Below are 17,712 nucleotides of genomic sequence, written 5' to 3'. Positions count from 1 at the left end.
GGAATCTACCCTGACAGACTAAAAACTGCCTCCCTCAAACCCCTTCTCAAGAAACCTAATTTAGACTCGAGAGAACACTCCAACTTCCGCCCTATCTCCAATCTCCCATTTCTGACCAAACTCAGAGAAACTGGTTAATACGCAGCTCTCTGAGTACCTGGAAGAACACAAAATCCTTTACCCTTCTCAATATGGCTTTCGCAAATCGCGCAACACAGAAACCCTCCTTATCTCCCTAACAGACCATATCATCATGGGCCTAGACAAAGGTCACTCATTCTTACTAGTCCTTCTAGACATCTCGGGGGCGTTCGACACCGTGAACCATGCCATCCTTCTAAATCGCCTCTCAGACATTGGTCTATCAGGATCGGTCCACAGATAGTTCGACTCCTTCCTCAGCAACAGAAGCTTCAAAGTCAAAATCAACAATAAAAAATCACCCAGCATAAAATCATCGCTAGGTGTACCCCAAGGCTCCTCTGTCACCTACCCTTTTCAATATTTATCTCCTCCCCCTTTGCCAGTTGCTAACAGACATAAAATTAATACACTACCTCTACGCGGATGACGTGCAGATTCTGATCCCCCATAACAGAATCCCTCTCAAAAACACTCATTTTCTGGGAAAACTGCCTCCAATCCATCACCCGCCTCCTCACCAATTTGAACCTGGTCCTTGAATGCTGCCAAGACCGAACTCCTCATCTCCCCCAGACCCACCCCAACACCCAGGTCACACATGTAAAAGACCTCTGAGTAATCCTTGACAACCTTCTAAACCTAAAGAAATCTAACAACTCAACCAAAGATTGCTTTTATAAACTACAAGTTTTAAAAAGGCTCAAACCCCTCCTTTATTTCCACGATTTTAGGACAGTCCTTCAAACCATGCTCTTTGCCAAAATAGACTACTGCAACGCTCTCCTCCTTGGACTCCCCATCTCCACCATCAAACCACTACAGATGCTCCAGAACGCCGCGGCCAGAATTCAGACTAACACCAATCGCGGAAAACACATCACACCCATCTTCTGGAACTTACACTGGCTTCCTGTAAATTACAGAATCCTACACAAGTCTCTCACCATAATACACAAAACCATCCACAAACAACTCCAGCTCAACCTCGAAATCCCATTCAGACTCCACACCCCTACTAGACCCATCAGAGAAGCATACAAAGGAACTCTGCAAGCCCCCCCCCCCCCCCCCCCGAACCAAAGCCACACGCCATGCAACGACTAAAGACGGGCATTCTCGACAGCGGGCCCGGCCATTTGGAATAATATGCCTACAGACCTCAGACTGGAGCCCTGCCATCTAACATTTAGAAAAAAACTCAAGACCTAGCTATTCCTTCAAGCCTTCCCGTAAACTTTATGAAACATGCAAATGGTCCTTTAGCCATACTTCGCTATTTATGCAGCTAGGAACCCCATCTACTAAGTATTTAAAACGTTTAATTTTATAATTGTTTAACTTTTTAATTTTTAGTTCTACTTTAACTGTCTTCCCAGTTATCTTGGCCCCCAAGTTTATTCCACCTTGTTGATTGTAACTTTGCTTCCTGTTTAAATGGTTTGTTAAAGTTATAACCCCTTGTTCATTGTAAACCGATGTGATATGGTTTTGATCATGAATGTTTGTATAGAAAAGAGTGAAACAAATATATAAAAATCTTTTATTTGATCAGTATAAATTATCACATGACTTGTGTAAATTAATACAAATTTCTTTGAATGTATGTATTTAGTTTATTTGAAATTGATTATATACTTACCCTCTTTGCGTTAATAAGATAATGCAATAATCTAACTGCCCACACTGGTGCAAATTGGTGCAGATTATCAGCACACATGGCTCTCAAAATTGCCCTTCCCTTGAAGCAAAGCTTTGGAGAAATCCACTGTTGGCTGTCTGGTCTGGAGATTTTTCTTTGGTGGTTGTTGAATAGACTTCCATAATACACAAGCCCCTACAACTGTTTTTGTGTCTTTAGTTGGAGATATTGACATGTGGTCTGGCAGGATACCTATGAGGTGGCAAGAATTAGTATAATTTGTAAAGCATTTACTTTAGCCAGAGCCATTGGTGTAAAGTTCTGCCACAGACTGCTCTATTCTTCCATTTGCAGAAAAGTTACCGGGCCTGCATTTTTTTTTTCCTGCATACTGCTTTAAAAAGAAAATGCTAACATTCTTTGTACTTCTCTTGCTCATCCGGGACCTGTTATGCTCCTCTTCAGTAGAGCTAAAGGGCTTCAGAGTAGAGTGTAAAACTGGAAGTGACGTAGAGCCTCCAAAAGACTTGGTTTGCAACATAGTAATTGGGTAACTTCTGTCCACTTTGGTTCCATCTAATGAGCTACTTTATTCAGTTCAAGTCAGACTTGGTTTTCATTCAACCACTTTCTTGTTCAGGGGTAGGCAAACCTTGTTGGCTTGAGGACCACAGCAGGGGGTCTGGTCCGGGGGAGGGGGGGGGGCGGTGTCTTCCTTCACAGTCTGAGGCATTGAAGGTCCTTGGAGGTCCGACAGTGGGTTCTACTGGACAGAATTGGCATGCTCTCATCCATGAGGGCCAGAACAGGCCTCTAGCCTGTAATTTGCCCACATGTTCTATAGAGTATGTCAGATGATCACTATCTTAAGATTCCTCCTGTTTGTGTATATGTGAAATATGAGTGATAAATCAAAACAAAATATTTGCAGCTAAGTTATGGAACATTTTGGAAAGCTTAAATTGCAATCCATTTGAAATCCATAGCTTGCTACATTTGAATAACTTTGTGCTAGATTGATGTGTCAAGATGTTAGTACCAGTTTATGAATATTTGAAAGCATTTCTTGCTTAAAAAAAAAAAAAGTCTGATGTAGAGAAAAGCAGAAGCTTGGTTTCCATTTATAGAAATGCTGAAAATACTTTTTCGCATACCACGGTTGTTCCACTTTAAGTCCCTGTGTGGGGAAAAAAAGATCCTTTTATGAATCTTTTGTAACATTCCCCCCCCAGCCTCTGCAAAGAATGCTTATTTAGGCAGTGACCATAATCTCAAACGACTTTACCAGCTTGAGGGTTTAATTTCCAGTCGGCCTGCTTGAGGTAGCATGAAATTGTTATCAATAGCTGTCAGCGGACTAGAACCTGTCTAGCTACAAACTAAAGTCCTCCATAATCCGCGCTAGATTAAATGCTGCTGGGGGCGTTCTGCTTCAAAGAGCAGACTCCTGTTGTCGATTTTTGTAATTATTGTAGTATATGTTTATCCGGTCAGCTGATCCTGGCTTTCTATCATTCTACCTTTTTTGTGTTATAATTGTAGACTGTACCACAGGTTTCCGCTCTGTGGACTATCTGTGCGATGAACAGCTGTATTCTACTATTTTTTAAAAATTAAAATAAAATTAATGAAGACAGCTTCATTCCGCACATAGGAGGGATGCCACAGAGTTAGAGCTTGTAGACTATCAACGGTGCATGTTTGTGGTTTAAAGAAAAAAAAAATCTCATGCAACTTTTCTCTTTCCTTTTGAAATGCAGGGCTAGAATTTGCATATTCAGCGGCCCCGAAATCCATGCAGAGTGCCATTATGGGATTATTTTTTTTCTTTTCTGGTGTTGGTTCCTTTGTTGGATCTGGACTCTTGGCGCTGGTATCCCTTCCAGCAATTGGATGGATGAGTAGTCATGCTGATTTAGGTGAGTCATCGCTGTTTGCTTATTCCTAATATGCGGAATCTTTATCTTGGAGATCAAATCCAAGCATTACAGGAGGGAAAACCATTTTTTTTAATACTGCGGTAAATGCAGCTGTTAAAAACTAACGCAGCCCTTTTTTGGTCCTCTTTTATTAGAAGTGCTTCCACTATGGGGCCAATATACCAAGTAGCACTAAAATACTGTTAATGCTATTTAAGGGGCAACGGTCACGTGGCGCCATTTTGGATCTCGGTGGTAGCAACAGGGTTAGAAGGTGTGTGGTGGTGGTGGTGGGGGGGGGAGAGTACACTCTCCTGCCTCCAGCTTCTGTTTTGAAGACCTCAGAAGGGATAGGCAGGCGCTGCATCAGGGAGCCCCATGTTTGCAGTACTCAGGATGGGGAGCGATCAGGATTACTGCCTTTGAGTGGATTGGCGCTCTGTTCTGTACCATTTGGAGGGGAGAGGGGAAGGGGACCATGGCATCCCCTCGTCTGCAGTACTTGGAGGGTGGGATGCTGATTGGAGATCTGTGATAGCTACAGAAGGTTAATGCTAAAGTTTGTCACCTCCCCAAGGTTTAATGGAAAATTGCAGTGCTTAGCGTAATTTGTGCTAATATGCATTTATTCACAAGCTGCGCAGCATGTATTTGCATGCTTTGTAATGCGGTTTGTTTGTTTTTTTTGCATTGAACCATGTTAATGTGGCCTAACACACTAAACTGCATTAACTCTCTCAAGTAGTTAACGCTCTTAGTGCATGTTCAGTGCCTGCATTAGCATGAATGCGCACTGACCCTTACGTTTTCTAGTGCAAACCTTTTGCCTGCTTAGAATGTAGCTTGACACACTGAGGGGATTCTAGGGTCAGAATTTGAATGCTTATGTATCTTATAGTTGGAAATAAACCATTTTCACTGATTCTGTGACCTCTCCTGCAAGGAATATTGAGCTGCACAAAATGCCTTGCCCATGAAAATCCAGTGTTACCCATTTTCAGTGCAAACTGGCAAATCCAGCTACGTAGGCTTTTGATGCTTGCTGGTAGTGCACATGTGGGCAATTCTGTCCCTCAAGGGCCACAAACCGATCAGATTTTCAGGATGTCTGCATTAAATATGCATATGAGAGAGAGAGATCTGCATGCAGTGATCGCAAGACCCTTTTGGATTTTGGGAACATTTTTTCCATGATGCTTGTTTTCAGATTTATTTAAAATTATTTGTATCCCGCACAATTGCCAGTTCTAGGTGGTTAACAAGCCAACTTCCAAATCAAACACTCATAAAAACAAGATTGACTAATTTATGGCACTACAAATAACCAACATAACAAAACATTTACAGCTTATTGCTCATCAAAGATGTCACTCATATTCAATAAATGACTAAAAGATTATCCAGAATATTATAATGTCCAACATTTAACATCGTCTCATAATGGAAATAAAATGAAGCAGTTTTATCAGGGCTAGTGATGAATTAAAATTGTAGTTTGTGTCTCAGGGCATCAAATCTGGTAGCGATGCCCAGTTTGACTTTTTCAGATTTTTTTTATGTTTGTATATCTTTCTGTAAAAAGGCTTGTTCTGAAGCACTTCTGGTTTTTTTCCATTGCGGTATTTCTATAAATACAGTCTAAGGACTTAAATTAGTGCCACCTTGTTTGATAGTATTTGAGGGAAAACCTGTTATTACTGTAAGCCAGGTTCTGCCTAGTAACTTATTTATGTCACTGCAGATTGATTTTTAAGGAGACTGGCATGACATTTCTGTCATGTTTTGGCTACTTCTGGCCCCAGTTTGAAGCATCCTGCGTCTTTTTTTTTTTTCTTTCTTTCACCCTGATACCGTGACTGATAGCCAGCTAGGATCTGCAAAGCTTTCAGCTCTCGCTTGCCAACCTTCTTAAAAATCAGTTTGTATTTGATATTGTAAGTTATTACTGGACAGTACCCAACTGCAAAGCAATAACTCATATGGCCTTCAAACCACTTCATTTGCTAGTAATAGAATGTGAAATGATGGATTATAGATCTCTTAAGTCATTTTTTCCAAATGAGGTTTTAATTACTTGATTTTGATGCCGCACTCCTAGATTTTAAGTGCATTGATTATATCTGAATTCAAGAAAGCATGAGATAAAAACAGGAGATCTCTAAGGAAGTAATGGAAATTGTAATGCTAAACTAATCGGATGGATGTGCAGACTGCATGGGCCATAGGGTCTTTTCTACAGTCGTGATTCTAAACATGGAATCTTTTTTTTTTTTCCCTGGCAGAGGGGGGTACAATTTAATATAAAAGTAGATGAATTTCCAGAAAAAATTAGTAAAGATAAATAGGAATTAAAAAAAAAAATACATGCTGTAAGAAAAGCATTTTAGTTTACAGTAAAAATAAATGGCTTAAAGAATTTACTCTACAATGTTTTGACCACTTTAGATATTTTGGAAAATCAGAACATAAAGCAACACCTGTAAATTAGTGTTCCAGTGTCAGGGAAAAGCTGACATACTAATCAGAGATGATTGGTATAATTAGAACTTGTGGACCATCTTCAGTAGAAGGCAGCCCATGCATTTAAAACAGATGCATTTTTTTTTTTTAATATACAATGAAGTTCCGCGCAGAAGTTATTGGGGACTCTCGTAAGGTGGCTCACCTTTGGGGAAAGTAGGTTAAAAACTGGCTTCTTGTTGGAGGTAGTCAAGATAATGGAGAAATCCTAGCTAATCTGTGATTTTAAAAAAAATAGTTTTGTAATTATTACTACATTGTACTGTTCATTTTTCTTGGAAGCATGTGATTTCCAGTCTCTTGGATTTCTAATACAGTTTGATCTGTGTGTGTCAAACACTTTATTTTCTCTAGAATTAGTGTGTAGTTTTTTTGTGCACATTTATTTTTTAAGAGCTGGCCTTTGGGACCAGCTAAATTTAAGCATCGAAAATCGTCGCATAGCTCATTTTTACCAAAAAAAAAAAAAAAAAAGAGTTGTCTTCCATTGTGAAATAGGATCTCGACATTTTGCTTTCGAATGAGTCCTGTGTTCCCCTTCCGCTGCTCCAGGTACACAAGGTGATTGAACTGGTGGAGTTCATTTGCAGGATAATGCAGGTATACTGAAGCTGGGCAAGATATAAAAGACAGCTACAAGCATGCCTTCAAAGGCCCTGTTTTGTGGTTAGAACTGAGATTTAATTATGGGTACCAGTAGATGGCAGTTAGGGAGTTTGATAAAAGCAGTCACCAATGTGTGTTTTAGTGCTTGTCTACAAGATTGATCCTTCTTTCTGCATTCTCTCCATGTTTTCAGTCAGAATCACAGATGAATAGGGGCATTTAGTGACCAGTCTATGCAGAGTTGCTTCTACGTGCTCCATCCGCATTATAACTGTTTTGGAAACTGGGGGTGAGTGTACATCCCTTGATCCTGCTGGAAACCAGGTTCAGATCTGTACATTTTTCTCCAAAACGTTTGTTAGCTATGGCTCAACTGAAATCGGATTTTTTTTTTGCAATGCAGAATTAGGATTTAATTCAGTGTAAATATTTGCAGGTTTTGTAGGCTATATACAGGTCTTTGAATTGGTTTGTAAATATGCAAACCATGGATTCCAGCTGAATTGAAAAGATCCAAATGTAGTAAATGAGGAGGGAAGCCGTGTCCTCAGACTGTTTGAGATTGTGTATTGCTAATTGTCATGTATCTTATATGCCTTTGCAACAGTCCTTGTGTGCACCTGTTCTTTTCAGCTGACCTTGTGGACCAGGGATAGATGGTTTGCAATTACACTTTTTTACTATTTCAGACTTGAGAGTATAAGTGGCTAGGCCTGTCCACTCTTTCAGACAGTGGTGCAAAATGCCATGCTTGTGTTAATTCACTTGATTGTGTAAAAAATGAATCATCAAGCAGGATGTAGAGGAGACCTGTGTGGACTAACACTTGTTTGATTCTTATTTCTACAAAGACAGTAGTGTAAAACTTAACTTTTTAATATTATGTAAAATTTGAATACCTCTTGAGCAAAAGCATATGCTGTCTGTCACATTTAGCTGTCAGGATGTAATTTAAAACAGAAGTGTCTTCGGGGCAGTTTCTAAGGCTGGCTTACGCTATATTTAGTTACCATTTGTCACTTACATATGGGACAAAGCTCAGAACATCTAACAATTTATTGTAGAAGCAGATGGTTCCTTCCCAGATGTAATCTGCTGATTCTTATTTAAGAATTGACTGACTTAGGGGCACCATTTCAAGAACAATCATTGGATTTCATATCAGGATTCTGTTTTTTGTATTTTGAGCTACAAAGAAAAAGGATCTTAATCTAGTAAGTGTGAGATTTATCTTGGACATGTTTGACACCTTTTTTTTTTTTTTTTTTTTTTTAAATGTATTTAGGACTCTTTGCCTTGTTTTCAACTGGCCTGTTATGACTTTTTAGTAAGTACCCAAATGCCACTTGTCTTATTGGCGATCACCCTACAAAAGATATTTCATATAGGCACCATCATACATAGGGCATATATTGCCTCGGACTGAGCCCTAAATAAAATCATAGGTCCAGTGTCCCTCCTAAAGCTCCCCCCCCCCACCCCCACAATTATTTTTCTTATGCAGTTCAAATACTTTATACAACATACAATGTCACTCATCATGGTATATCATATACCATGATGAGTGACATTGTATGTCACTCATCAAAACCGAAGTGATTGATAACATTGTTACCAGAACCTCGGTATATAAAAAATGTTAAATAAAATAAATCATATCCCCCTAGGAAAAGGAGTGGGGAAGGCACTGGATCTATGATTATATTTAGGACGCCATAAGAGCAAGAATTGAATCCATGTGATGGTACTTGCATGAAATAGATCTTGTGGGATGATCGTTGATAGAGGAGAGAAGTAATTGTGTGCAGTGTTGACCTCCCTTGTTGGACCCTTTCTTTGCATGGTAGTGTTGCCTTTTGTAAGCATCATTAGAGGTTATTCATTTGGGATCCTTTTTTATGGTGGTGGGTTTTTGTGCTTTTTTTTTGTGGTTAGCAGCCTCTTCTAAGAAATGAATGTACAGCTGGGTAATCAGAATAATGTGTAAATCACCAGAAAATTGCTGTTGTGCAAATGCTGTTGGGTAGCAGCGGAAAAGACCATGTTTCTTGAGCAGTTATCTGCTGCAGCCCCTGGGGAGTCCTAGCATCCCTCCGGTGCTGACAGGACAGCACCCAAGGGGTAGGGAGGAGTAATGGATGAGTGAATTTGGTAGCTGTCCAAGTCTCTGTGGACTCTTTAGCTGTCACACAACCTGTAAACCCATTCCAATGGGATAACTTAATGGCTAGGAAACAAATTAGCTCATTACAACTATATCATGTTAACATTTGTCCACGCGACAGGAAATGGATGAGGAGGTTGGCACGTTTATAGTTTGCTTTTCTTTCAGATAGTTTGATACATTTGTGAGACAAAATGCTCATTGTGTTTGTTTTTAATTTTTACATTTTTTTTTTTAACGTGGTATTTTATTGTGCACAGTAATGGGATACCTAGGTAAGGGAGAGTTTTTGACAAGATTGTGCTTTTAAAACGGCATTTACATGCTCTGAAAAATATCCAGTTTTCCTGGAAGGTTTTGGTTGGGACTGTAGCCTCCAGCAACTCCCCATCTTCACCACCGGAGAAGACGGCCATAGAAGAAATGCTTTCCCTAGACCTGCAGACACATTAAGCCTGCTAGCCACATTGATGAATGAATAAACGTCTACTGAAATCCACTTTTTATCCCTGTTGAATTAAAAAGAAATACCTCTAGCCACAAATCGGCATACTCCAAGTTATTGAAGGATACTGGTAAGGAAGGAGGGTTATTAAGTAGGGACAGTTTGTACTTTTTTTGTGAGATGTGGCAGCAGGTGCTGAGGATAAGGTTGAAGCAGGTAGAAAAGAAAAATGCAAAGCTGATAGCCAGATCGAAGCTTACTCCTCTTAAAATGCGTATTGTGTAGGCAGTTACAAAGAGAAACAGCCTTTTTATGTATACACAATAAAAATAGTAAAGTGTTCCAACTTTATAATGTGTTTTGCAGGCTTAAGTGCATCATAAAACAGAGTGCTATGTTCAGATTGTGAATATAAAGAAAAAGAGATAGGCGTGACCTGCATACTAATAAGGTCTGTTGGCTATTCTGATTGCCTGCCTTGTAATTGTGGTATTGTGTTCCGGCTTTAATGGATTGATAAAACTGTCGGGGTGTGCTGGATCCATATCCACTGGTTGAGTGAATAATGCCAGCCAGAACCTTATTTTATTATTTCCCTTTCTTTTAACTTGTGTGCGAGTCTTTTGATTTCCGTATCTCCACTCACGGGCTGTGCAGTCTAAAGAAATGAAACCTCGTCGAACATTAGCTGCAGATGTTAAATGCTGACACATTTCCTGCCAGGATGGGGCTGGGTAAACATCACTCTTTTTTTTTTTTTTTTTTTAAAACAATTTCCATCCACTTGGCAATTGGTGGTAACATTTCTTGGATGTATCGGCAGCTTTCGATTCAGTTAGATATTGCAATAAAACTGCATTGCTAACAAATTGGGATGCGGGTTTGGTGTTAGGACTGGTTTTGGTCTTTCTTTGCTGACCGTTGGTTGAAGGACCTCCAGCTGGCACTCATCTTTTTTTTTTTTTGGGGGTCTGCAAGGATCCTGTCTGCTTCCCTTTTGAATGTTTATATATGGTTTTACAGGAAGGGGATTATTTTTAAGATGCATGTCGATAATGCACAGTTGATATTTCCAGGTACTAACAGTCTATCAAACATATATGTTCTAGTGCTACAAACGTTGGGTACCATTAAACAATGGGTGAGTGAAAATGCTCTTTGAAATTTAGTAAACATGGAGGCCATGTTTGGTTTCCTGTACAGCCAGCCAACTACCACAACTGGTAATAGATGGAGCTCCTGTGCCTCTCTTAGATACCGTAATATCTGGGCCTTCCTAAATGCCATGTGAAGGCTTTGCAATTGCTGCTGTGCGCTTTTTTTAGTTTCTGGAAGTTTCTCACGGCACCACATCACCCCCATTTTGAAGGCGCTGCATTGGCTCACAGTGAAGCAGAGTATACAAATTAAGATCCTCTCCATTACTTTTCAGGCACTTCCCAAAGGTAGCCCAGAATACCTTACGGAGTGGTTAATATGGTATCGCCTGATGAGAACTTTGAGGTCTGCTGAGCACGATACGAATAAAATCCATTTAAAGGAAACTTGTGGCCAGGCCTTATCTTGCCTGTGGATGGCCTTTCTCTGGCTATTCGCAAGGTCGATGATGGATTACTAGAGTTTTAGGAAACTTTGAAGCTGACCTTTGCATTCTTAATTTTGTGCATTTTTATTTGTTTTTGTTTTGTTTTTTTTCATCTGTTTATGGAACCTTGTTTTATTTGAGATGCTCTGTTATGTTTTATCTTTGGAATCCACCTAGAACAGGGTCTGGTAAATAAGCAAGACTATAAATTATTTATAAATGGGGGGTTTCAAATGTGTGCTGCATTTTTAAATGGGGGAAGAACGTTTGTACTTTTTATTATAATTGCCTTCAATTTCAATAATTAAAGCAGTTATGTCTGGAAACCTATCTGCATTCAGCTGGTGAGACGGGCGCCCCTTCCCTCATTCCCCCCTCTCGTTTCTTATAATAACCCTAATGGCATAATTGCCTGCCTGCGTGTGTGTGTTGTGATGTGTTGGAAATGAGCCATGTTGTAGTCTACGTGTAGCAATGCTGAAAGCTCATTTAATAATGGAGAGTTGTCCCCTGGACCTATCAGCAACATTTTCTTAATTCAGAAGTAATTAGTCTTGCATCGCAGGGGACTACTCATTTACACTAAAACAAAGTTCAGATTGTTTCTTTTTCTTTAGCGCTTGGTTTAATGTAAATTTTGAGTCCAGGGGGCTTCATTATTTTGTTAGAATGGTACAGGATAGCAGTGGAGGGCTTGCATGGAAGAAGGATGGCGTCCTTCAATATGGAAGTCTCTCTCACAAACTAAGTCTATGGCGTAATCTTCCCCCGAACTTTTTTCAGTTCATAAATATACCCGGTGTGTGCTCTTCCATGAAGCAGGTGCCGGGTTCCAGCAAAGCCCTGATATTTGTCCAGCAGGAACGCAAGGCCAGAATACCGGGTGCAGTTTGTTTTGAAAATGCATTCTCCTTTAGTATAAAATGCTATCAAGAAGTACTCGATAAACTCCCCCCCCCCCCCCCCCCCAAAGTTTAAAAAGGTTGTAAAAGTCCTCGAGTGATGCCGTGTAATAATGTCAAGTTAGTATTGAAAGTCTTTTAATGTGAAAGTTTGTTATAACTTGTTTGGACAGAGAGCTAATTTCTGTGTGAGCACATATTGGTGCCATTTGCATATTCTGTTTTCCATGTTTCTGTGTATGACGTCCCATTTTGATGGGGCATTTGTAAGGAGCAACTTGAAGTGTGGTTTTTTTGTTTTGGGTTTTTTTTTTAATTCTCCATTTTGAAATCCTATGGCTACAAATGCAACCTTTCTTTTTTTTTTTTTAATTTCTGTAGTCTATCTACCCTGTGTCCTGGTGCAGTGTCACAGACCCCCCCTCCCCCCCCCCCCCCCCCCCAGTTGATCTCTGGTGTTTCCTTGTACTACGTTTGTAGCTACGGATGCCTTCTGCTTAGCTCAGACCTTTTTTTTTTTTTACAGGTTTTTTTTCACCCCTTCTTTTTACTTTTTCTGCAAGTACTTTCACATATCCCTAGCTTGGAAGCACATAAGCGAACAATGAAATTTTATACTGGAAGATAAAGTTTAGACTACATCAGAGGGTGCAGTGAACCAGAGCATTCGGAAGCTAACATTACTTATTGAAACAGGTGCAGTTTCACTGCAGTCTTTACTACGGTCCACCAGTCTTCTTCCTTTTAAATAACCTCACTGCACCCCCACAGGGACGCTAAATTTAGTATGAAATTACTATTCCGATAGAATTGGATTTGGAAGATATCTTATTTACTCATATTGCTGAGTACATGGGATGTGGGAGGAGAAAATTCTCAGTTGGCAGGGAATGTTTGAGGGAAGAGCAGTACAGGGTAGACAAACATCTTTCTTCTACAAAAAAAAAAAAATGTTGCCGTTCCAGAAACGGGAATGGGTTATTGGGTGTTTTCTCTGACTTTTACACTGGCAATGATATTGCTTAGCAAGTACAGATTTGAAATAAACGAGAGAATCCCTATGTAATGTCGTAAAACATTTTTCCTTTTTTTTTTTTTTTTTCTCTTCTAGGCAATATCAATGACTGCTCTTTGGACAACTATTTTTTCCTGCTGGCGGGTATTCAGGGAGTGACGCTCATACTCTTCCTCATTGTTTCTGTGAGATATGAACGCCAGAAAGCCCGGGTTAATGAAGGGGCTGCCACCGGAAGGACCTGACCCTGCTGAGGAGTAAACTAGCTGGCAGCGCGCTGACGAATAAAATGAACTCCATTTTAGAGCTGTTCTTGAAGGAACCCGTCTTAGGAGCCAGACCCTTAAGCTTGCGTGCAACCTGACAGTTTTCAGCGTGTCCTTTTGTCCTTTTTAATACAGGCAAGTGCCTTACTGGCTTTCATGGGTCAGATCAATATTGCACTACTGTTCCTTTACGGAGGAGAATCGTGAACCTGAAAGTATTTCTGACCAGCAGTGAAAAAGCTAAATGAGACTGCTAACCTTTTCAGGATTGTTGACGAATTATGGATTTTCCTTTTTAAAACCTTTTTTAAACAAAATTTCAGCCAGCTCAGTGGTATGCATATGACTGTGCAATAGTTAGCCATTTATAAACTGGTTGGGTTTTTTTTTGGTTTTTTTTTGGTTTGTTTAAAGAATATTTTGGGTATAAGAGTGCACAAACGTTTTATTTCTTTTCTGTATATAAGTCTCTGATGTCCCCAATCAACAAGTGCTGCTTATTTTTTCTATAGTGCTACTAGACGTGCACGGTGCAAACTAAGCACGAGGTGATGGATTTGATCTCCATGAAGGCCTATGTGCAGGTCAAAAGGCAACGACGCTAGTGGGAAAAACCGTATGCAATACAATTCTCATTAAAAAGGGAGGAAACAGCATGGGTGGGGTGTGGAAGACTCCTTTACAAACCATGGTACAAAGTCAAACAGCTTCCAATAATAAATGCAGTTACCAGTATTGTAGGTTGCCCCATTTCCTTATCCCTGTACCCTCCACCTTGCCCACACCGGAACAGAACTCTTAATCTTTCTTTCAAGCTGCGGATGGATGTTGAGTTGATCTAGATCTGCCCGTTTGCTTTTTCCTTAATGATTTTCTAGTGGGAAGAGAAGATGGGTAAAGTTAGTAGTGAGAGTTAGATTGCGCAGTAACTTGGTACGTGAGGGCTGAGAGCCTTCTCTATGGTCCTGGTCTCCTGTAGCTTTCCTCATTCCATGAAATCTTACTCCCAGGTTGTAGAAAATGATTGGTTATCCCTCTTAGTGGTGCCTCCAAAAATTATATAATGTCCTCTTGACTGCTTACCCTGTAGGGCATTCCTGGGGCCAGAGCCAACCTGGCGGGAGCCCCCTCTCCAGGGTAGATTCCCTCAGTCCTCACGTTCTTGGTGCCTGGTTCTTCCACCTGGGGAAGAAGGTATTAGTGGGTGAGATTTCCCTTCCTTCACCTTAAAAAAACAAATGGGACTGTGACCAAGGCTAGCAGTATCTACAAATATATACAGGTTTATTAGACTATATATAAGTATATACACTTCTTCATGACATTGTGCATTGCTAATAGGAAGTCAAACAGCATAATTATCTACTTGTGGTTAGTACTCGTAGGCCATGCAGCTATATACATTTGTACAAGGTAAAAAGAACATTTCATATTTGGCAATTTGAGGTTGTTGGTCCTCACAGTATACCACCATGTAGAATAGAAGGGACCTCTTGATCCCTGCTTAATCAAGTGTTATCTTCCCCCCTTTTTCCCCCAAGTCTCACCAATGTGAAAAGATGCAGCTGGGCTGATTGGCAGTGTTGGCCTGGGGGGGGGGGGGGTTTGCTGGGGTCCACACCTTCCTGGGGGACCACTTCACCTCCGGATCTGCTGCTGTCCTTTGGTTCTTCTCCCTTTAGTAGGAGGGTTTTACAGCTCCATTGGGCTCCTGGCTTGGGTAACGTTCAGTGATTCAAGCCCTTCAGTCTCAGCTTTCAGTGATTTTAGCTCAGCTAAGCTCTTGGCCAGTCATTCACTGTTACTTAGCCTGGATGGGTCACCATCTCTCAGCCAAAATGCCGAGTCCCAGGCAGGTCCATGGAAAGAGAATATGTGCACACCCTTCCATCCTGTCTGGCTTTTCAGCTGTTGCCTGAGAACTGGATACCCAAGGGTCTGACTCCCCTTGCTAGTCAGGGTGAGGATCTGTTTGCTTCCTAGGACTGTTTTTCAGTACATTTTTCTCAGAAGTTGCTCTCATTCAAAATTCTCCAATGTAGGACATTTCCAGTCATAGGTTCTGTATGTTGAATGACCGGCATGAATAAGAAAGATACAAAAGGGATACTTTGCAACAAAGTAAATAGAAATAACATGAAATATTATGGGAAAAGATTAGAAAAGTTTCACAATATAGTGATATTTTACTGAAATTTCTGAATATAAGATACACTTCTTAAATTCAGACAGGTCGTGTCTCTCCCCCCCCCCCCCCCCCCCCCCCTCGGGTAGATAATGATTTGCTCCTGCTGAAGTGGTTTTCGTGCTGTAATACGATTAATTTCTTATCAGCAGCACAGTTTTGTTCTGTTAATCTCCAGCCTGACTGCCTTGCTCAAGAATTTTACTTGAATTGGGTGACTTGGGGATGGGAGGAGACTTGGGTTATAAAAGAGGACAACCCCTGCCCCCCCCCCCCCCCCCAAAAAAAAACCAAAACCCTGTGAATGTAAATTCATGGTGCTGTAGCCCCTGATAGGGGCTGGTTCCAAATCAGCTGCAAGCCCAAAGGGGGGAAACTGGGGGGGGGGAGGGTGTTGGAGAAGACTGCCAAAACAAAAAAAAAAACTGTATTAAAGTAGGATCTTTAAAGCATCAGTGACTTTTGTTTTTTCCCTTATATTTAAGGTTTTTTTTGTGTATTTTATCTTACATATTTTTAAAATAATTTTCATTAAGTTCACATCCATTTTTAAGGGGGAAGAAAATACTTTCCCTGGTCCAGTTCTTCCTGTGATATATTAACTTATTGCATGCATTGGGGGGGGGGGGGGGGATATGTGCTCAGAAGGGGCAGTGCAGCACTGCCTTGCTGTATGGGTCAAGCCTACCCCTGTGCAGCTGAAAGGAAACTTTCAAAAATTGGCCACTCAGCCAGAGAGAGAGCTTTTGGTTTCTTTTCTTTTTTGCATTCCCTAAACAATCTGATGCCACGGCTGTGCACAGCTTTTGTAAGGATTCGTGTCCAGATCTAGGTGGGGGTGGCTTGCAAGGGATTCATTTTACCTTTTTGAGCAGGGGTGGGGATCTCTACAATAGGTGCATTAACAGAGTTAATTACAGCCTCCACACTTCAGGCATGAGCTGTGGGGGGCTAGTTCTATGTGGCCTTCCTTGTCACAGACCCCGGAGAAGCATCTTTTTAGTTTCTATAAAATGAATGCATGGCTGTCTGAAAGGTATAATTCAGATATGAAGAATTTAGTCTGTTCTGTACATGTATCCTATACTTAATGGTATCAGTAACAATTGTGTGTTGCTTTGTAACATGGAGCTGAGTAACAACTTTTCAGTTGTAAATCTGAGAGGGCAAATAGCACAGGATGCAGTATTGGTTGTTCTAGAAGTAAATTGGTTTCCCACCTGTATGCTGTGGTGTACAGAAATAATGAATGCTTGCCTTGGTTCTCTGCAGCAATCAAGATGACCGAACAGACACAACAAATTGTAACTTAAAAATGTGGGGTGTTTTTTTTTAATGACTTGGTTGAGCCTCTAGCACAAGTAATTATGACCATTTATGACTATTTAGGTAATACTTCTCATCAGAGGGATAAGGTCTCTAACTGCAAAGGCTATGCTGGTTCTTTCTCTAGGTCCTCTCCTTTCAGAGTTTCCACTTTATTTGAAGGCAGTGGGATTAATCGCCTTTCTGATTAAAAACATTTCCTAAAAAGTCAGATTGTCGTGATGTGTTCACTTTGTTGAATCTGGTCAGCATAGCCATGGCAATAGGTTTTATTTTTTTTTTTTTATATTTGTTAGACTTTGATACACATCACTTTAATTACACATTTTTTGACAATCTTAATTTGCTATTAAGTAAAAATAAACTTCCACTAAACATTTTAATACCACCTTTATTTACTGAAATTAAGTTTCAAAATGTAATGTACATCAGACATTAAATTAGCAAACTTGAATGTGCACAGCCTTGGAGTCGGGGGAGGGGAAGGTAAATTATCTTATTTGCCTAGAAGGCAGTTCAGCATGGATAATTTTCTGAGCGTCCAGTCAGATGAATGCAGAACAAGTGGGTTATGCACTCCTAATAGCAGATGGAGACGAGCAGGCTGACATCACAGTGTATATATCCCTGCAGTGACCCCAGCCAGCCAGTATTCTCCATCTCTAGCAGATGGTGGACGTGCATCTCCCCAGTGGGGATTGTTTTCAGTTTTAAGAAGGAGAATTCAGGAAAGAAAACTAATGCCCCGCTCTCCTGCAATGTTACCAAATGGTCCCTCCCCAGATGATTTTCTGTGGTCCCTTGGTCTGATAAACTGGTTTTTCAGCCGGCGTGGACTTAGCTGCTTGAGCAGCTGGAAGGCAGCGGGTGCAGGAAGCTGAGCATGGCAGTGACGGCACATGCCCTCTCCCCCTGCAGCTGGAGAAGTCTGTGTTCAGCCAGGTATGGCTGAGCTCTGGTAAGTTAAAAAAAAAATAAAATTAAAATAAAATATAT

At 40.6% G+C, this 17,712-nt stretch overlaps 1 protein-coding gene across 2 annotated transcripts in view; it reads left to right on the top strand.

Moving 5' to 3' along the window:
• Window positions 1-16,927, top strand: part of SLC15A4 (solute carrier family 15 member 4) — a 69,143-nt gene extending 52,216 nt beyond the window's left edge. The window contains exons 7-8 of one of the 2 annotated variants that reach the window (XM_029619697.1): window positions 3,544-3,702; window positions 13,036-16,927. In XM_029619697.1, coding sequence (XP_029475557.1) covers window positions 3,544-3,702; window positions 13,036-13,184 — 308 coding nt within the window. In that variant the 3' untranslated portion in view covers window positions 13,185-16,927. Of the gene's footprint in view, window positions 1-3,543; window positions 3,703-10,869; window positions 11,306-13,035 lie in introns of those variants that run through there. The other variant, XM_029619698.1, reaches the window with a different exon arrangement.
• The last annotated feature ends 785 nt before the right edge of the window (window positions 16,928-17,712 follow it).

Source organism: Rhinatrema bivittatum, chromosome 11, assembly GCF_901001135.1.
Source record: "Rhinatrema bivittatum chromosome 11, aRhiBiv1.1, whole genome shotgun sequence".
NCBI lineage: Eukaryota > Metazoa > Chordata > Amphibia > Gymnophiona > Rhinatrematidae > Rhinatrema > Rhinatrema bivittatum.
Note: the sequence above shows the minus strand (reverse complement) of the source record. Positions and strands in the feature narration are given on the sequence as shown.